This window comes from Mchenga conophoros, linkage group LG16 (assembly GCF_057382185.1).
Source record: "Mchenga conophoros isolate Kocher_MC1m ecotype Shallow Benthic linkage group LG16, M_conophoros_male_GT1.1, whole genome shotgun sequence".
NCBI classification, from domain to species: Eukaryota; Metazoa; Chordata; class Actinopteri; order Cichliformes; family Cichlidae; genus Mchenga; species Mchenga conophoros.
The window spans coordinates 3,802,741-3,823,622 of record NC_140541.1 but is presented as its reverse complement, the minus strand read 5'-3'; the positions used below and the strand labels follow the sequence as shown (position 1 = coordinate 3,823,622).

At 44.3% G+C, this 20,882-nt stretch overlaps 1 protein-coding gene across 1 annotated transcript in view; it reads left to right on the top strand.

The window, feature by feature from the left end:
* The window catches only part of ttn.2 (titin, tandem duplicate 2), a 217,356-nt gene that overhangs the window by 194,503 nt on the left and 1,971 nt on the right, over positions 1 to 20,882 (top strand). Inside the window, exons 220-246 of the mRNA XM_085250572.1 lie at positions 75 to 368; positions 482 to 769; positions 902 to 1,201; positions 1,358 to 1,692; positions 1,868 to 3,599; positions 3,732 to 4,034; positions 4,423 to 4,734; positions 5,001 to 5,291; positions 5,376 to 5,675; positions 5,817 to 5,958; positions 6,061 to 6,224; positions 7,333 to 7,635; positions 7,730 to 8,011; positions 8,140 to 8,733; positions 8,831 to 9,121; positions 9,274 to 9,573; positions 9,898 to 10,200; positions 10,309 to 10,611; positions 10,733 to 11,001; positions 11,123 to 11,438; positions 11,588 to 11,893; positions 12,376 to 12,675; positions 12,969 to 13,544; positions 13,707 to 14,012; positions 14,240 to 14,622; positions 14,750 to 14,960; positions 15,088 to 20,865. Coding sequence (XP_085106698.1) covers positions 75 to 368; positions 482 to 769; positions 902 to 1,201; positions 1,358 to 1,692; positions 1,868 to 3,599; positions 3,732 to 4,034; positions 4,423 to 4,734; positions 5,001 to 5,291; positions 5,376 to 5,675; positions 5,817 to 5,958; positions 6,061 to 6,224; positions 7,333 to 7,635; positions 7,730 to 8,011; positions 8,140 to 8,733; positions 8,831 to 9,121; positions 9,274 to 9,573; positions 9,898 to 10,200; positions 10,309 to 10,611; positions 10,733 to 11,001; positions 11,123 to 11,438; positions 11,588 to 11,893; positions 12,376 to 12,675; positions 12,969 to 13,544; positions 13,707 to 14,012; positions 14,240 to 14,622; positions 14,750 to 14,960; positions 15,088 to 20,865 — 15,282 coding nt within the window. The remainder of the gene's footprint in view (positions 1 to 74; positions 369 to 481; positions 770 to 901; positions 1,202 to 1,357; positions 1,693 to 1,867; positions 3,600 to 3,731; positions 4,035 to 4,422; positions 4,735 to 5,000; positions 5,292 to 5,375; positions 5,676 to 5,816; positions 5,959 to 6,060; positions 6,225 to 7,332; positions 7,636 to 7,729; positions 8,012 to 8,139; positions 8,734 to 8,830; positions 9,122 to 9,273; positions 9,574 to 9,897; positions 10,201 to 10,308; positions 10,612 to 10,732; positions 11,002 to 11,122; positions 11,439 to 11,587; positions 11,894 to 12,375; positions 12,676 to 12,968; positions 13,545 to 13,706; positions 14,013 to 14,239; positions 14,623 to 14,749; positions 14,961 to 15,087; positions 20,866 to 20,882) is intronic.

Genomic DNA, 20,882 nt, shown 5'->3' with positions numbered 1-20,882 from the left:
CTTTCATTTTGTCCTATTTAGTTACTCTTTACATCTAAATTATTATGGATTAATTGCTTTCTTCCCTCAATTAGATCCACCTGGTACCCCAGTCTGCATTGATGTAACCAGAGACTCAGTCACCCTCCAATGGGACATTCCCAAGAGGGATGGTGGAAGCAAAATTGTAGCCTATAGTGTGGAGAGGCGTCAAGGCAGAGGCAAATGGCTACGGTGCAACTTCACTGATATCAGTGAGACCCAGTTCACTGTAACTGGTCTCTCACCTGGAGAAAGAATTGAGTTCAGAGTGATTGCCAGGAATGCTATTGGCACAGTCAGCCCACCATCCAACTCCTCTGGATACATAATGACCAAGGATGAGAGCAGTAAGTATTTTTAATTTAAAAACATGTTAGAAGAACGCAAATCGTTGATTGTTTTTTAATTAATCACATCTTACTTGATGCTGATTCATAATTTTTTTTGTCTGCATCTCCAGTTGCTCCTGAGATTGAGTGGTCTCCAGACCAGGTGCTCACCCTGAGGGCTGGAGATAACGTCAGTCTCAGCTGCAAAATCACCGGACGTCCAGTCCCACAGGTTCTTTGGTACAAGGAGGGTAAAGAGATCGACAAGAGGACTATGATTGACATTGAGATTACTACTGGCATTGGCACCAGTAGTCTGTTTATTCGCGATTCTAACAGGAACCACCGTGGAATTTACACTGTAGAGGCCAAAAATAGCTCTGGAACCAGGAAAGCTGACATTAACGTTAGAGTCCAAGGTTTGTAAATGTGTGCAATTTGTTATAATATCTGTTAAAAAACACTGTTTTAGACAAATCTGTTTCTGTTGACACAAGTGATACAAATGTTTTTACCGTAACAAGTCTCCTCAATCAACTGTTTCCTTGCAGATACCCCTGGACCCGTCGAGGGCCCAATCCGTTTCACAGGCATCACAGCTGAGAAGTGCACTGTGTGGTGGAGCCCACCAGAGAACGATGGCTGTGCTGCCATTTCTCACTATGTGGTGGAGAAAAGGGAGACATCCAGGATCACTTGGGCCTTGGTCACCTCCAAGTGTGAAGCTTGCTCTTATAATGCCACCAACCTCATCAAAGGCAATGAGTACCAGTTCAGAATCTCTGCTGTCAACAAGTTTGGTGTCGGAAAACCACTGGACTCTGATCCTATAATTGCGAAGATGCAATACAGTAAGTAAAGTTACTCAGTGCTGTCTGTCTGACTTGTTGGGAAACTCTTAAAAGTAATCTGAATTTTCTATTGAACATAAGCACTAATGGAAGAAATGCTTTCCACCATTCAAAGATATTACTTTAAAAAAATTATATTTTTGTTCTGTTACTCAGCTGTTCCTGATGCCCCTGGTACACCAGATGCCACCCATGTTACTGGAGACAGCATAACGCTGTGTTGGACCAGGCCACGGTCAGACGGAGGCAATGAGATTAAATGCTACATCCTAGAGAGGAGAGAGAAGAAGAGCTTGCGCTGGGTTAAGGTCTCCTCCAAGAGGCCCATTACAGAGTTAAGGCACCGTGTGACCAAACTTACTGAGGGCAATGAGTATGAGTTCCGTGTTATGGCTGAAAATGGTGCTGGTGTTGGACCAGCCAGCAGCACCTCCAGGCTCTTCAGATGCAGAGAACCAACAAGTGCTCCCAGTGCTCCCACTGTAATCAAGGTAGATCTTGTGGTAACACTCATTGAATTATACATGTTTCATATTCATACACAAGAGGCAATTTGGATACAAAACAGGTGCAGCATTGTAGTGAAGAATGCTGAGTTCAACTCAATATTAGATTGTAGAAACAAAACGCATTAAAAAAATTGTAACTATGCTTTTTGTTCATCAGGTCATTGACTCCACTAAGTCCTCTGTCACCCTGGAATGGACCAAGCCAGTCTTTGATGGTGGCATGGAAATAATTGGCTACAATATAGATATGTGTAAGGCCAGTCTGGAGGAGTGGCACAGAGTCAACAGACAGATTTGTATTCACACCAGGTATACTGTCACAGGTCTAGTACCTGGAGAACTCTACAAGTTCAGAGTCAGTGCTGTAAATGGATCAGGAGAGGGCGAAGCATCAGTGATGCCAAACCCTGTTCAGTCTTTGGACAGACTTACATCTCCTGAAATTGATCTTGGTCCTGACTTCAAGCAAACTCATATTGTGAAGAATGGAGGCACTATAACCCTACATATTGCTTTCCGAGGAAAGCCAGCTCCTCTAGCCACGTGGTCTAAATTAGACAGTGAGCTTCCGATAATGGCTGATATCAACACCACAGATTCATTTTCCACTCTGACCATAGAGAACTGCACCAGGTATGAGGCAGGCAAATACACCCTGTCCCTGGAGAACAACAGTGGGCGCAAATCCATCACATTCACTGTTAAAGTACTGGATACTCCTGGACCTCCAGGAGCCATAACCTTCAAAGATATTACTCGCGGAGCCTTGACAGTGATGTGGGACGCTCCTGCCACTGACGGTGGATCCCGAATCCACCACTACATTGTGGATAAGCGTGAAGCAAGCCGCCTTGCCTGGCAAGAAGTCAGCACCAAGTGCTCACGGCAGATGATCAGAGTAACTGGTCTGGAAATTGGTGTACCGTATTTGTTCAGAGTGATTGCCGTTAACCATTATGGCCAGGGAGAACCAAAAGAGATGACTGAGCCTATAATTGCCACAGAAGAACCTGCGCCACCCAAGAGATTGGATGTTGTTGACACAACCAATTCCACAGCCTCACTGGTATGGCTAAAACCCGAGCATGATGGAGGCAGCCGCATTAGAGGCTATATTGTTGAATTCAGGGCTAAGGGCACTGACCACTGGGTTGTTAGTGGAGAGACTAAGTCTCAGAAGATGTTGGTAGAGGGTCTGATTGAGAACACAGAATATGACTTTAGAGTTAAAGCCAAGAATGATGCTGGAATTAGCGAACCTCAGGGCACCTTTAGCTCTGTGGTCATAAAGGAGCCTTGCATAGAACCAACTGCTGATCTCAGCAGCATCACCAACCAGCTCATCACTTGCAAGACTTCCAACACCTTCACAATTGATGTCCCTATCAGTGGCAGACCTGCACCTAAAGTTACCTGGAAACTGGAAGAGATGAAGCTGAAGGAGACTGACAGAGTCTCCATTAAGACCTCAAAGGAAAGAACCATTTTGGTAGTGAAAGACAGCAAGAGAAGCGACAGTGGCAAGTACTACCTGACACTGGAGAATGCTGCTGGTGTGAAGACATTCACAGTGACTGTGGTCATAGTTGGCAGACCAAGTCCACCCACAGGACCAGTAGAAATTTCTGGAATCTCTTCAGAGTCCTGCACCCTTTCTTGGTCTGAGCCAGCTGATGATGGTGGTACTGACATCAGCAACTACATTGTAGAAAAACGGGAATCTGGCTCTGCTTCTTGGCAAGTGGTGAACTCCAGTGTGAAGAGAACCACCATCAAAGTCACACATCTCACCAAATACATGGAGTACACATTTAGAGTCTGTGCTGAGAACAAGTTTGGAGTCAGCAAGTCCGTTGAGTCTGCCCCTGTTGTCATTGAGCATCCATTTGGTAGGTGCTGTCCAACAGTTTAAATATCTGATCCTGATTTTATATATGTGTGTGCCAACATTGGTTTTGTTTTTTAATGCTTTGGATTTCTTCTAAACAAACCATATTCTCATCTCCACTTGATTTTCATAGTTCCACCAAGTCCTCCAACTCGCCCAGATGTGATATCTATATCTGCCAATGCCATTAGCATCAAATGGGATGTTCCATATGCTGATGGTGGCAGCAAGGTGACAGGCTACTGGATTGAGAAAAAGGAGAGGAACACGATCCTGTGGGTGAGGGAGAACAAGCTACCCTGCCTGGATTGCCAATACAAGGTCTCGAACCTGATTGAGGGGCTAGAGTATCAGTTCAGGGTGTATGCCATGAACCTTGCTGGGCTCAGCAAAGCCAGCGAAGCCTCCAGACCTGTAGTGGCACTCAATCCTGTTGGTAAGAAAATATTCACATTCACATTCATCCTAACTATGAAGATGTATTATGAAATGACAGATGGTCAATACTCAATTTTGCTTAAGGTCCTAAAAACAGATCTATTGTTATTACTGTTGATATTGCCCAACTAAAATGCATAATGGAGACTTTAAGAGCATAGTCGGAAGTGTTTGAGTTGAAGTCAATTGTACTTCTTTTTTCTGAACTTCTGAAGCTAGAGAACACTTTTGGATGATAGATAAAACATCTTCAAGAACTTCTTTTCAACTCAAGCCCTTAGGACTACTCTGACCTGAATGACTGAGAACCTACACAAATTTTAACAATATCTGACGTTGTGTGAATAAACTTATATAAATGTTTTATGATCATTTCTACCCTCCAGATCCTCCTGGCAAACCCGAGGTGACAGACATCACCCGCTCTTCTGTGTCATTGTGCTGGACAGTGCCCTTCAATGATGGTGGCAGTAAGATCATTGGTTATGTGGTGGAGAGAAAAGTCTACAGCACAGATGAGTGGGATGACAACCGCTGGCTCAAGTGCAACTATACCACAATCACAGAGAACTACTTCACCATCACAAACCTAGGTGAAGGAGAGACCTATGAATACCGTGTCGTTGCCAAGAATGCTGCAGGTGTTCAAAGTGTCCCTTCAGAGACCACTGGACCAGTCACATGCAAGGATGAATATTGTAAGTTCAAGGGTTTTGTTTGGGTTTTTTTTTTTTTAACCTTGATAGTATTTAAATAAGTTAATCTACATTTCCTGTTATTTTAGAAACAATAAATAACTATGAATGAATGTAACTTTAAAGAAAAAAAGCTCCCCTGCTTGGTGTACCAGGCAGAATATCAATAAAAATGACTAAAACAAAGATTGTTTTCAGGGTTCAGTTCATTATACTGGTATATGTTGTTATTTTTTAATGTAACACTAATCATCCCTTACTTTTTGCAGCTCCTCCCAAAGCTGAACTTGACAGCAAACTGATAGGTGAGACTGTCACTGTTACTGCTGGTTCTGACCTTGTCTTGGACGGTGCTGTGGGTGGTAAACCAGAGCCTACAGTGTACTGGTCAAAGGGTGACAAGATTTTAGAACTTGGAGAAAAATATTCACTGACCTACACTGCCACTAGAGCCATGGCTGTCATCAAGAGCTGTGACAGATACGACACAGGTAGATACATTCTAACTGTCAAGAATGCCAGTGGAATTAAGACGGCAGCTGTCAGCGTTAAAGTTCTAGGTGAGCAGCCAAAAGGACACTAATTAATTAGTGTGTCGTAATAGTTTGAACTTTCTGATTGAAATGTTGCTTTCTGTCTGTTAGACACTCCTGGAGCTCCAGCTGATAGGATTGTAATCAGCAGAGTCACAGAGGAAAAATGTACAGTGTCTTGGAAGATACCTCTGGAGGATGGTGGAGACTCTGTCACCCATTACATTGTGGAACGTCGTGAGACCAGCCGCCTCAACTGGGTCATCATGGAGACTGAGTGCAAGACCCTGTCATGTGTCAGCACTAGGTTGATCAAGAACAATGAGTACATCTTTAGGGTTAGAGGTGTCAATAAGTATGGGGCTGGAGTTCCTTTGGAATCTGATCCCATCATCGCCAGAAACGCTTACAGTAAGCTGCAGCATTTTTCCAAGTCTTACTTACAATTTCAATTTTGGATTTAGGTGTTATGGATTATATTACATCTTATGAAAGGGAAAACGTAATGTAGATGTGTTTGCGTGACTCTGACCTGTTCCCACTCTTCCACAGCAATCCCCTCCCAGCCAGGCACACCAGAGGCGACTGCAGTGGGTAAGGAGCACGTTATCATCGAGTGGCTGAAGCCTGAGAGTGATGGAGGAAGCGAGCTCAAAAACTACATCGTTGAAAAACGAGAGAAGAACAGTAGCAGGTCAGAACAAATTCTGGATTCACTGAAGATGTTGAGACATCATTTCTTAAATAAAGATACTTATCCTTCTCTTTCATGATGTTGTTTTGTTGTTTGGACCAGGTGGACTCGAGTGAATAAGACCTACACCATCTATGACACCCGCCTGAAGATCACAGGCCTACTGGAGGGAAGCGAGTACCAGTTCAGAGTTACAGCAGTCAACTCTGCTGGATACAGCCAGCCAAGTGACACCTCAGTATACATCCTCTGTAAAGACCCCACATGTAAGACATTTTTACTTAAAAAAAAAGAAAGAAAGAAAGAAAACTGTAGACATTGTCCTTTTAATGCCAAGAGAAAAGTGATATTATTTAATATTTTTCAGTTCCATTCAGTTCACTTTTATTTATATAGCACCAATTCACAGCAGAAGTCACCATAAGGTGTTTTATATTGTAAGGTAAAAATGCTAAAATGATGGCAAGAAACACAACAATCATACTAACCACTAATAGCAAGCACTTGGCAACAATGGGAAGGAAACTTTTAACAGGAAGAAACCTCCATCAGAACCAGGTTCAGGGGAAGAGCAGCAATCCCCACGATCAGCTGGGAGTAAGGGGAAAGAGAGGAGAAAGATACCGGAAAAAGGCAAACTAAAGGATAGGCAGAGTTTAATATTTACTAAAGATTTAATACAGTAGGCAATGAAGGCTGTCCAACATACAGTGTTAATGTGGACATATGCTGATTAAAAAAGACTCCAAGATTCTTCAGTGTTATTGGAAGCCAAGGTAAGTATCTGGTTAGACACCATGTTTCGATGTCTCCACCATGTTGTTTTAGGCCTGAGTACATCAAGCCCTGTTTTCTCTGAAATTAGTAAATGAACAAAGTAGTAAATTAGAGGTATTTCAGGTCTCGTGTCTTTAAGACATGCCTTTGGTTTAACTAGTTGTGGAACTTCATAATTAACCTTTTTGTGCGAAGAAAACTCCCCATTTACATGCACATAGCACAGTGCTATTGAACCCCACATTGTGGTGTAGTTGCACAGCAAGATAAGTACTGACAGAGGCCATTTGATCATCTGTAACCTTCACTAGTGATATATTTATATTGTGATACACTCTAAATCCTGGCTTTAGAGTGTATTAAGATAAGATGGGCCTGATTATTTAAGACCTTGTATGTGAGGAGCAGAATTTTGAATTCTGGATTTAACAGGTGAACAGATGAAGTCACTATGTTTGTTGTTAATCAAGTGGCACACACTGTGCTTTGCAACAGGATGAGGAAGTGATACCAATGCTGAAAGCACCACCCCAAACATATTTTACAACATATTTGTTTAGATAAAATACATTTTCAAAAATTCCATTTCATCTACAGACACCCCAGCTCCTCCATCAGTGCCTCGCATCACAGACACAACGAAACACAGCATCACCATGACTTGGACCAGGCCCATGTATGATGGTGGATCAGATGTCACCGGCTACATTGTGGAGATCCTAGAGGAGGGTTCTGAGCAGTGGTACCGTGCCACTGCCAAAGCCCTCAAGACTAATGAGTATGTGGCTGCTGGTTTGGCTGCCAATAAGAAGTACAGATTCAGGGTTGCTGCCATTAACAGCAATGGGACTGGAGAGTTCAGTGAACCAAGTGCTGAAATCGAACCACTTGAGAAAATTGGTAAGTAGGTGTAGATTTCTGTTGAAAAAAATCAATATTTGAACTACATCTGAACTTTTTAATGTTCTATGTAAACTATGCTCCATCCACTCAGAAATACCCGATTTGGAGTTGGCTGATGACCTAAAGAAAACAGTGTGCCTCCGCGCTGGAGGTACTCTGCGCCTATTTGTGTCTGTCACTGGTCGTCCGACGCCAGTAGTGGCCTGGAGGAAGACGGGGGTGGAACTACAGAGCCGTGGTTATATTGAGACTACTGACAAGTACACATCACTGGTAGTAGAGAAGGTTGATCGCTACGACTCTGGAAAATACATTGTAGAGGCAGAGAACCCATCTGGAAAAAAGACTGCCATCATCCTTGTTAAAGTCTATGGTATGTCAACCAAAGTTTCCACAGAGTTTGTTAAAAGATTTTGGATATCAAATATGTACAGTCACCATACAGTTAGTAAAGTAATATAGTTTCGAAATATGATCTTTTTACTTGCCTCTCTTTGTCAGACACTCCTGGTCCTCCAGGTTCAGTGAAAGTGAAGGACTACACCAAGGAATCTGTTGTGATCACCTGGGATGTCCCAAGCATTGATGGTGGTGCTCATGTCAGCAACTATATTATAGAGAAGCGTGAGGCCAACATGAAGTCCTATAAGACTGTTACCACTGAGTGTAGGAAAACACTGTACAGAATCAGTGGACTGGAGGAGGGTGTGTACTACTTTTTCAGAGTCCTGCCAGAGAATATCTATGGTGTCGGTGAGCCCTGTGAGACAGCGGAGGCTGTGCTGGTGTGTGAAGTGCCCTCAGTGCCTGTGAAGCTTGAGATTGTTGATGTTTCCAAATCTTCTGTCACCCTGCACTGGGAGAAGCCTTTGAATGATGGTGGCAGCAGATTGACAGGCTACATTATTGAGGCCTGCAAAGTAGGCTCCGACAGATGGAGTGCTGTGGCGACAGTTAAGGCCTCAGTATCCCAGCACACCATCCAGTCTCTGACAGAAAATGACCAGTATCTGTTCAGAATCCGCGCCACGAACAGCAGGGGAGCCAGTGAATCCACTGACATTGTCACTCCAGTGATCATCCAAGAGATCAAGGGTAAGATATCAAAACACAAATCATCACATCATTTCTGTTTTTACTAAGCTGTGAAAAGCTTTCATAAGTCATATGAAAAATTTTGTGTTTACTGCAGTTATGCCCAAGATTGACATGACAAGTATCCCTCAGAAGATAGTTCATGTGAATTGCGGCAAACCCATTGACCTCAACATCCCAATAAGGGGCAGACCACAGCCAGTCTGCTCGTGGTACTTTGGTGGTGTGAAGCTGAAGGACACCCTGGACCGCATCAAGATTGACAGCACCAGCAAATATACCCATCTCGTTATCCGTGAGACGACCATCTCTGACACAGGAGACTACACACTAGAGGTGAAGAATACCATAGGCATGGCAACTGAAGTTATCAAGGTTATCATCCTGGGTAAGCAGACATTCTTTACTAAACTGAATGTTTTATATTTTCAGTTTTTATTTAGTAAGGTGTATTTTTCCTTCAGAGAAAAATCAAAAGACAAAGAAATAAAAAAGACAAAAACTGTCTTCCTAAATAGCTGCCTTGTTGTTTCTGTTCAGACAAACCGAGTATTCCTATGGGTCCAGTAAAGATCGAGGAAGTCGACGGTGTTTCAGTGACAGTTAGTTGGCTACCTCCAGAGAATGATGGTGGTGCCAATGTCAGCGGATATGTTGTTGAGCAGCGTGATGCCCACCGGCCTGGCTGGACCACCATCTCCGAGTCTGTGACAAGGCCTTGCTTTAAATTCACTAGGCTCTCTGAAGGAACTGAGTACGTGTTCCGTGTTGCAGCCATGAATCGTTTTGGCATTGGTGGCTTCCTGCAGTCTGATGTGGTGGAATGCAAGAGCGCCAAGAGTAAGTTCTCTTTCCATAAGATGTTCTTCATATGCACCTTCAATGAGAATTGTGCTGCCTTTGATAACTTGCACTGTTGCTTTGAAAACCTTCTTCTTGTTCTTTTCAAGCCCACAAGTCCAACTTCTTTCTGAAGCATTTTTTTACAGTTTCAGTTTCACACTGTTATTGGTGGTCACTGTATACAATTACAAGTAGACAGGTTCTGATTTGATATATAAACTTAAAAATCCTATTAAACTGTGGATTGTTTATTCTCACTGAACTATATGGTACTATGTCTTGTTTGTTATTCATCTCTGATTGTTTTTCTTTTCTATGTAGCCATCCCCGGACCCCCAAGCAGGCCAGAAGTGCTTGATGTCACCCATGAGGGCATGACCCTGACCTGGAAACCACCTGAGGACAATGGTGGCTCCACTATTGCGGGCTATATCATAGAACGGAAAGAGGCCCATTCTGACAGGTGGTTGAGGATCAACAAAAACCCTGTTACTATGACCAGGTACCGTTCCTCCGGACTGATTGAGGGCCTGGAGTATGAACACCGTATCACAGCCATTAACTCTAGAGGGGCTGGGAAACCCAGCGAGAGTTCTGTCATTACCATCGCTTTAGACCCCATTGGTATGTCCCGCAAAAGATCACTGTAACAGTTGTACTGCTTTTCTGTTTTAAATTAGCCATACCACTGTGGGGTCACTATCTTTACCTATTCTCTCTGTTATTAAACAGAACCTCCAGGTCCTCCAGTTCAGGCCAGAGTCACAGACACTACCAGGACTTCTGTTTCTCTAGCTTGGCTTCCACCAGAAGAGGAGGGTGGTTCTGTCATTACTGGCTACTTTATTGAAATGCAGAAGGTAGACCAGCTGGAATGGACACTGTGTAACACAACTCCCACGAAGATGTGCGAGTACATCATCACCCACATGCCACAGGGGGCTGAATACAAATTTAGGATCATCGCCTGCAATGCTGGTGGTTGTGGAGAAGCTGCTGAGATTCCTGGAGTGGTTAAAGTCCAGGAGATGCTTGGTAAAGAAAGAATTTGAAATATTTATAAATCCTTTACTTCAGTTTTTTGGTGTCATGGCATATAGCATCCTGGCATTTTTAGCTTTAGTTAAAAAAAAAATCAAACCTCTGTCTTCTTCAGATTATCCTGACTATGAGCTGGATCCTAAATATGAAGAGGGCTATGTGGTCAGACAAGGTGGTGTCATCCACCTGTCTGTACCCATTAAGGGTAAACCCATCCCTACATGCAAGTGGACCAAGGATGGTCGTGACATCTCCCATCGGGCCATGATTGCTACGCATGATGACATCACTGAGCTGGTCATCAAAGAGGCGCATAAAGATGACACTGGTACCTACGACTTGGTGCTGGAAAACAAATGTGGCAGGAAGGCTGTTTATATCAAGGTGGGGAGCGTGTCTGAAAGACTTTATTAAAGAATGGCTAATGAAATGAAAACATATATTGTATAAAATCTAATAATATTTGCAGCCTTAAAAACGAACTCTCTGTACCTCCTCTCTGTAGGTGAAAGTGATTGGTCGCCCAGATGTCCCAGAAGGGCCTCTGGAATTTGACGACATTCAGGCCCGATCAGTAAGAGTCAGTTGGAGGCCACCATCAGATGACGGTGGAGCAGACATCCTGGGATACATAGTGGAAAGGCGGGAGGTACCCAAGGCTGCCTGGTATACAGTGGATGCTCGAGTAATTGGGAACTCTCTAGTGGTGAAGGGCCTAAAGGAGAATGTGGAGTACCACTTCAGGGTTGCTGCTGAGAATCAGTTTGGTGTCAGCAGAGCTTTAAAATCTGAAGAGTCTGTCACACCAAAGACTCCACTTTGTGAGTAGTGATATATTTGTTATTAGTCCAACTTTCTCAGTCGAACTGGGAAAATTTTGTATTTAATAAACCTATTGTTGTAATAATCATACACTCTGAACATACTGTAACTCTGATAATTTAATTTGTAAAACCATCCTTTATCACAGGCCCACCTGAACCTCCCAGCAACCCACCAGAGATCATGGATGTTACCAAGTCCACAGTTTCTCTCTCCTGGGCCAGGCCCCGCGACGATGGAGGCTCTCGTGTCACTGGATATTATGTTGAGAGAAGGGAGGTTTCAACAGAGAAGTGGGTCCGCCACAACAAGACCCACATCACCACCACCATGTTCAATGCCACTGGTCTCATCCCTGATGCAGAGTACATGTTCAGAGTTGTCGCACAAAATGACATTGGACAGAGCGAACCTGGTCCTGCTTCTGAATCTGTAGTCTGCAAAGATCCATTTGGTGAGTTATGGCTCAGTCACACTAGAGTACAAATAGGGCAACAACCTCCTTGCAACTCTTCCTTTACTTAGTGACTGTTAATTTTTAAGTTACTGGCATTTGTCAACCATTTGCATGTAGTAACGGTGACTAGTCACCCAGAGATTGAACGTGTAACACCCTCAACCTCTGTGTCACCACTTTTGACTGCAAGGTGATTGCACAGGTCGCCTGGTAGGAGGTGACACCACCTCCAAACAGTCACAGTCCAACTCAGAGTGACTGCAATTACTTTAAGAGATACTGATGAAATTTTGCAAATAACTGCTATCTAATTTATAAATGCAGACAGATTGCCAACTCATTGCAATCAATCTAAATCAGTCTGTGCTGATAAGGGAAACGTATGAGATCAATACATTCTAAAATACTTTTAGAATGTATTGATGTTAGAATGAATTTATCCAAGATTATTGACCCTTTTCCTTTCTGTTTTCCTGTAGACAAACCTAACCAACCAGGAGAGATTGACATTGTCTCTGTCACTAAAGACTGTATCACCATCCACTGGCTCAGGCCTGAGCATGATGGTGGCAAGGAGATCCTAGGTTACTGGATTGAGTTCAGGCAGGCTGGAGAGAGTGCCTGGAAAAAATGCAATAAGGAGCGCTCGAAGGATCGTCAGTTCACCATGGGTGGCTTAATGGAAGCCACTGAGTATGAGTTTAGAGTCTTTGCTGAGAACGAGACTGGACTCAGCCGACCTCGTCGCACACCTATGGGCATCAAGACCAAATTGAGTGGTAAGCTGTTGCAGGATTGAGGTCTATCAAAACAAATGACCTCGTTGCAGTAGAATTTGACATTCAATGTATAACATATCTGGCAAGTTCAATACAAATGTTGTTTAACTGACAACAGAAAAATATATCTTAGAACCAAATTTTGACCAAGATTTAATGTTAAAGTCAAAATCGTGTAAAATCTAATGTTTAAAGGGAAAGACAACCAATTTATTTGTAATTCCTTTCAATTTACAACAAAAAGTAAAAATTAAATACATTTAGTGTGATTAAACATTGCTGTCTTTCTGCAGTTGGTGAGGCTCCAGCTTTGACAGAAGACATCCAAGATGTAACAACTAAACTTGGCGAGTCTGGCACTCTGACCTGTGGCATTATTGGCAGACCTCTGCCTGAGATTAAGTGGTACCGCTTTGGCAAGGAACTGATCCAGAGCCGCAAGTACAAAATGAGCTCAGATGGTCGAAACCACTCCCTCAGCATTCTAACAGATGAACAGGAAGATGAGGGCCTGTACACCTGTAGGGCAATCAATGAGGCTGGAGAGATCGAGAGCAGTGGTAAACTGCGTTTACAGGCAGCTCCCCAGTTTCACCCTGGCTTTCCCCTGAAGGAAAAATACTTTGCTGGGGCTGGCACCAGTCTCCGCCTTCATGTCGTATACATTGGCCGTCCCATCCCACAGATCATGTGGTTCTATGGCAAGAAGCCTCTGAATCCATCTGAAAATGTGATCATTGAAAACACAGAGAGCTACACCCACCTCGTGGTGAGGAATGTTCAGAGAAAGACCAACGCTGGTCGCTATAAGGTGCAGCTCAGCAATTTCTTTGGAACTATTGACACTGTGCTTCGTGTAGAAATCCAAGGTGAGATCAAACTATAAACAAATTGCTTAAGGGCTCCACATCCATCCATCCATCTATCCATAAATTTAAAATCAAAGTTACAAATGAAAGCCCTTTGCATGAGTTTTCAGTTTCAGTCTACAAATCTTTCATATATATATGCGCGTGTGTGTGTGTTTCTAGACAAGCCATGCATGCCTGAGGGGCCCCTAATTGTTGAAGCCCTGCTTAAGAGCTCAGTTGTCATCAGCTGGAAGGCTCCCAAGGATGATGGAGGATCAATGATTACCAACTACATTGTGGAGAAACGGGAGGCCAAAGAAGGGGAACAGTGGTACCTGGTGTCCTCCTCTTTGTCTGGAACCACCTGCCGTGTCCTCAATCTGACGGAGAATGCTGGCTACTACTTCAGGGTTTCAGCTCAGAATCAATATGGAGTCAGCGAGCCTCTAGAGATCCCATCAGTGGTTATAATCAAGAGTCCATTTGGTAAGTTTATTTATATTTTATTTTGGTGTCCTCTTCACAGATGGCTTATTCTGTCTCAAATCAACCACAGCTTCTACTCGACCGTCTCCTATTTGCATAAGTTATAGAGTACCATCTAGAAACTTAAATGTGTTCATTTTGTAAGGAGCGTATTTAGTTTTCAAGATCTGCCACTGCATAGAATATGGGACTTCTGCACTATAGTAACTTTCCTATTTGTTTTTCAGAAAAACCTGGCATCCCACAGCAGCCTTTCATTATCAGCTCCACAAAGGACTCTTGTGTTGTCTGTTGGAAGCCTCCAAGCAGCGATGGTGGAGCTAAAATCACAAACTACTACCTGGAGAAACGTGAGAAGAAACAGAACAAGTGGATGTCAGTAACTACCAAGAAGATTGCAGAGACCAACTATGAGGTCACAGGCTTGATTGAAGGCTTCGAGTATGAGTTCCGTGTCAAATGTGAGAACATGGGCGGTGAGAGCGAATGGAGTGAGATTTCTGAACCCATCATCCCCAAGTCTGACCAGCCTCCTCGCACTCCCACATTCAGGGAGGAGATCAGAGACATGACTGTCAAATACCATGCCAGTGCAACATTTGTCACTAAGGTACCTTTTTTAAAACTACATTGCTTATTCCTTTAAAATCTCTCAGTTTTTAAGTCAAAAATACAATCATAACATCATTGTTCAGTGGACACCAGTTATTTATTTTGTCTCTTTTTCCTCCAACAAGGTGTTGGGCTATCCAAAGCCTGTTGTGAAATGGTACCGTAGTGGAAAGGAGATCCTGGCAGATGGAACTAAGATCAAAGCGCTGGAGTTCAAGGGAGGCTACTATCAGCTTGTCATCACTTCTGCTGATGAGAATGATGCCACAGTTTACCAAGTCAGAGCAACTAATTCCTCAGGATCCATCTCTACCACAGCCAACTTGGAGGTGGAAGGTAATATCATAATTTCCAAATATTTTCTAGAATACACTAAATGCATGATATCTTCGTTCCAATTCCTGATTTTAAAAAAGCCCACATTCATGAGAATAAGTCATGATTTTGGTCATTTTTATTGTAGTTCCTGCTAAGATCTATCTGCCTCAAGAGCTCCAAGGAATGGGCGCAGTCCATGCTGTCCGTGGTGATCACATCACCATCAAGATCCCCATCTCTGGCAAACCTGAGCCAACAATCACTTGGCAGAAAGGTCAGGAGATCCTCTCCAACTCTCCTTATCACCAAGTCATCACCACAAGGTCTTTCACATCCCTGGTATTCCAGAAGGGAGTCCAGAGGAAAGATACTGGCTACTACATTATTACTGCAAAGAACAGGTTTGGAATGGACAAGCAAACCATCGAGGTGAATGTGGCCGACATTCCTGAAGCTCCAAAAGGCCTTGTGGTTAGTGAAATTGCAAGGGATTCTATCACTCTTGTCTGGGAGCCCCCTGTCAGTGATGGTGGAAGCAACATTATTAACTACATTGTGGAGAAGTGCCCCACCACCAGTGATAGGTGGATTCGTGCTGGACAAACGACTGACTGTAGTATCACTATCATCAACATATTTGGAAAGGCCAAATACCAGTTCCGTGTTATTGCAGAGAACCAGTTTGGTCTGAGCCCACCATCTGAACCAACTGAGCCTATCACCACAAAGGAAGACAAGTCTGTAATTAGGAACTATGATGAGGAAGTGGACGAAACAAGAGAAATTACTAAAGAGGAGGCTCTTTTCTACAAGGTGAAGGAGCTGTCCTCAAAGTACATTATCTCTGAGGAGCTTGCTCACTGCCAGTTTGGTGTGGTTCACCGTTGTATTGAGATTGCCACAAAGAAAACCTACATGGCCAAGTTTATCAAAGTCAAAGGAACTGATCGTGAGGTGGTTTTGAGGGAAATTGAAGCTCTTAATTTGGGAAGGCATAAGAATATCATCTACTTGCATGAATACTTTGAAAGCATGGAGGAGATCATCCTTATCTTTGAATTCATTTCTGGAGTTGACATCTTTGAGCGGCTTGGCACCAGCAACTTTGAGCTTACAGAGCAGGAGATTGTCAAGTACCTTAGACAAGTCTGCTCTGCTCTCAAGTTCCTGCATTCCCACAACTTTGGCCACTTTGATATCCGCCCAGACAACATTGTGTACACTACAAGGAAAAGTACCAACATAAAGATCATTGAGATGGGCCAGGCTAGGCTTCTGGTGCCGGGAGAAAACATCAGAATGCTCTTTTCAGCACCGGAGTACTGCGCCCCAGAGGTCCACCGCCATGATTTGGTCACAACGGCCACAGATATGTGGTCTGTTGGTGTTATGGCCTATGTTCTACTCAGTGGCCTTAATCCATTTGCAGCAGAGTCTACCACAAAGATGATTGAGAATATCACCAACTGTGAGTATGTCTTCGACAGTGAAGCATTTAAGGATATCAGCCTGGAGGCTATGGACTTTGTTGACAGACTTCTTGTCAAGGACAGGAAGCTTCGTATGACAGCCCATGAGGCTCTGGAGCACCCATGGCTCAAGATGAAAATAGAGCATATTAGCAACAAGGCTATCAGGACACTGAGACACAGAAGGTACTATCAGACTCTGGTAAAGAGGGTTGATACTATTGTATCAGCAGCTCGTGTGGCCTATGGTGGTGCTTTCAAGAACCAGAGGGGATTGGCTGTTGGTAAAGTGAAGATTGGAACTGAGTGCCATGGCTTCCGTGCTGGCCCAGTCATGCATGCCTCAGCTGAAGAAGGTGGTTATGCAAGATTCACTTGCAGCATTGCCAAGCATGACAAGAGTACACAGGTGTCATGGTACTTTGGTAACTGCCAGCTACACACAAGCCACAAGTATGAGATTACTTATAGTAATGGCTTTGCCAGTATCTACGTAAAGGACATTGAAGAAAGTGATGATGGTGTGTACAGATGCAAAGTGCTGAGTGATGATGGAGAAGACAGTGCTTATGGAGAGCTTTTTGTCGAGACAGTGAGGAGTATCAAAGAGTACTATCTTAGCCGCTCCATCAAGAAATTAAGGAGGAGAGTTGACAAGACTAAGCTTCTGCAGAGACCACCAGAGTTCACTTTGCCTCTCTACAACCGCACCGCTTTCATTGGCGAAGATGTGCGTTTTGGTGTTACTGTTACTGTGCATCCAGAGCCTTGCATAATTTGGCTTAAGAATGGTGAAAAAATCAAGCCAGGTGATAATGACAGCAAGTACACGTTCACCAGTGATAAGGGTCTATACCAGCTCATGATCCATAACCTGGACATGACTGATGATGCTGAATACACCGTTATGGCCCACAACAAGTTTGGAGAAGACAGCTGCAAGGCCCGTCTCACTGTGGCACCACATCCTGTGACAGAAGAAACTATGAAGCCCATGTTCAAACGCCTGCTGGCTAATGTTGAGTGCATGGAGGGACAGAGTGTCCATTTTGAGCTCAGAGTCTCAGGTGTACCACCTCCTACTCTTAAATGGCAAAAGGATGGTCATCCACTACAGTTTGGTCCCAAGGTGGTTGTCATACAGGAGGACGTTGACTCTCATGTCCTTCACATTAGAGAGACTCTACTTGAGGACTCTGGTGTTTACAAAGTTACTGCAACCAACTCTGCTGGCACCGCCAGCTGTCAGGCAACATTGAAGGTGGACCGCCTTACCTATACAAGGAGAGAATATAGGAGTGAGGAAGAGAAATACATGCACATACAGAAACAAATTGAAAAGACCAACAAGATGGCTCAGAAAATCGTTGCTACTGAGGAGCTTGTACCGCTTAATCCCACTGCTCAAGAAGCTCTCAAATATGCTGCAGAGATTTACAAGCCAGCAGTGAGCACGAAGAATGTCGAGGGTGAGTTTGACATCAAAGAGGAGAAGTCAGAGACCAAGAAGTTGGAGGAGGAGAGGAGGATCTTCATGCCCTATGAAATTCCTGAGCCTGTGGTTCATGATCCCAGAGTTCTTGATGAGAACAAAGGTATCAAACTGTTTGTACCTCTGTCAGATATGAAGTGGTACAGAAAGCTAAAAGATCAATATGAGATTTCAGAGAGGATGGAGAGGATTGTGCAGAAGAGACAGAAACGTATTCGTTTGTCCAGATGGGAACAGTTCTACGTCATGCCCCTTCCTAGAATCACTGACCAGTATAGGCCAAGATGGCGTATTCCAAAACTCACTCTAGATGATCTGGAGACTGTCAGACCTGCACGCCGCTCTCCCAGTCCTGTGTCAGAGGCGTTGTTCAGATCTAGGAGGAGATCTCTGGGAGACCTTAGCGATGAGGAGCTGATGAGAACAGAGGAAGAAGAAGGAATGATGTTGGAGGATGAACTGGAGCTTGGCTTTTCTGCCTCACCTGCTGGCAGCCCTGTACGCATTGAGCGACGTGCCATGGAGCATGAGGAAAGAAGGCAGGAAGGTAGACATGAAACCGTTGAGGTTGCTGAGACAAAGAAGAAACGTACCATCTCTCAGTATATGAGGAGGAGAAGGTCACTGTCACCCACTTACATTGAGCTAATGCGTCCAGTTTCAGAACTGATAAGACAACCACATGCTAGGCATCCTGTGGAAGTAGAGGGAGAGATTGTGGGGAGGAGGTCCCCTACCCCAGAGAGGACCCGACCACGTTCCCCCAGCCCCATCAAGTCAGTTGAAAGGTCTTCACGCTCCTCCTCGAGGTTTGAGCGGTCTGCCCGTTTTGATATCATGTCCCGTTACGAGGCCAGAAAGGCTGCTCTGAAATCTGAAAGGAAGTATCAGTTGGTCAGTCAGACACCTTTCAGTTTGGACCATGCCCCGCGTGTCACTGTTAGGATGCGTTCTCATCGTATCCCAGTTGGTCAAGATACAAAATTCACCCTAAATGTACAAGCTAAACCAGAGGCTGAGGTCACGTGGTTCCACAATGGAACTGCGATCTCTGAATCCAGTGAGAAATTCATCTTTACCAACATGACTGGTGTCTTGACCATCACTATTCTGGACTGTCAGGAAGAGGATAGTGGCACGTATCGCTGTGTATGTTCCAACTCTAAGGGAGAGGCTTCAGACTATGCTACCCTGGAGGTGTCAGGTGGTAGCTACACAACTTTCTCTTCTCGCCGCAAGGATGAGGAAGCTCCCAAAGCATATGTCCCTGAAGTCACTCGAACAGACCACTACCACATCTCCCACTTCAAAGCTGGCTATGCTTCACAGACCCACTTTGAGGTAGAAGAAACCAAATCTAAGTTAACCGAAACACATGAGGTATTCACACATGAGAGATATGGCGCCTCCTCTGAAAGGTACTCCTCTGCTGAGAGGTATGACTCATCTATCAAGTATGCTTCTGCTGAATACCTGTCATCTAGTTCCTCTTATTCATCTGACAAATTTTCTCTGAGTGGGAAACACACCATATCTGAAGCTAAACTAAAATCCTCTACCACTGTTGGTGATGAGGAAGTTTCTGTCCAGAAGGCAAAACTTTCTCTTCCAGCTAGAATCCTCACTAAGCCTCAGTCTGTGACAGTTGAGGAGGGAGAGACTGTCAGATTTACCTGTGATATTGATGGTGAGCCTGCACCCACTGTGACATGGATACATGAGAGCAGAACCATTGTCTCATCCCACCACATTCAGGTCACCACAACTCAGTATAAATCCAGTTTGGAAATCTCCTCTGTGACAGCCTCCCATGAGGGCAGTTACACAGTAGTGGTAGAGAATTCAGAAGGCAGACAGGAAGCTCATTTTACTTTAACCATCCATAGAGCAACCCCCAAGCAGGAAGTTAAAATAGTCAAACCCCCTGAGCCATCCGTGAAGTCACCCACTCCCAGTGTAAAGTCACCTGCACCTTCAGCCACATCCCCTATTCCCTCCACAACCTCTGCTGTTCCCAGTGTGAAGTCACCAGAACCTAGCACCAAATCCATCGAGCCTTCAGTTACATCACCAGCTTCAAGTATAAAATCTCCTGAACCAAGTGCAACATCTCCTGCTCCAAGTGTGAAGTCCCCAACACCAAGTGTGAAGTCTCCTGAACCCGAGGGGATTAAGTCTCCTAAGACCATAAAGTCTCCTGAACCAACTGCACCTTCTCCTGCACCGAGCTTAAAATCACCGACTCCAGGTGTCAAATCTCCTGAGCCTGAGGGACCTAAGTCACCACGAGGTCTAAAATCTCCTGAGCCACGACTCAAGTCACCACCGCCAACTAAGACCCTGGGGACTGGAAAGTCACTGGAATCTGAGGAAGTAAAATCACCCCGGGGTATCAAATCTCCAGAACCTACAGGAATCAAAATGCCAAGAGGTGTCAAGTCCCCAGAACCTCCTGGACTCAAAACACCAAAAGGCATCAAGTCCCCAGAACCAGCAGGCATCAAATCACCAAGGGCACTGAAGTCCCCTGAACCTGAAGGGATCAAATCACCTCCTAGAATGAAGTCTCCTCCTCCCACCATGTCCCCCAAGAGAGTTGTATCTCCACCCACCGTAAAATCCCCAATCCCAAAACCCCCCAAGGTCATGAGTCAGCTAACAGCAGAAGCCTGTGAGGGGTCAGTGAGGATGTCCTGTGTTTGTGAGAGCTCCGTCAGAGAGGTGGTATGGTATGTGAATGGGAGGAGGCTTTCACAAAGCAGTCGCCTAGAGATGCACTATTCTGAGGGTTCTTGCAGCCTTTTGATCCATAATTTAACAGACAGTGATCAGGGAGAGTACATCTGTGAGATGAAATCAGAAGGAGGAGTATCTAAGTCTTCTTTCAACTTCACTGGACAAGTGTTTCAGTCAATTCGCAAGAAGATTACAGCTTATTGTGAACAGCAGCTGGGACTTCAAGGTAGGCTTTTTCTATCA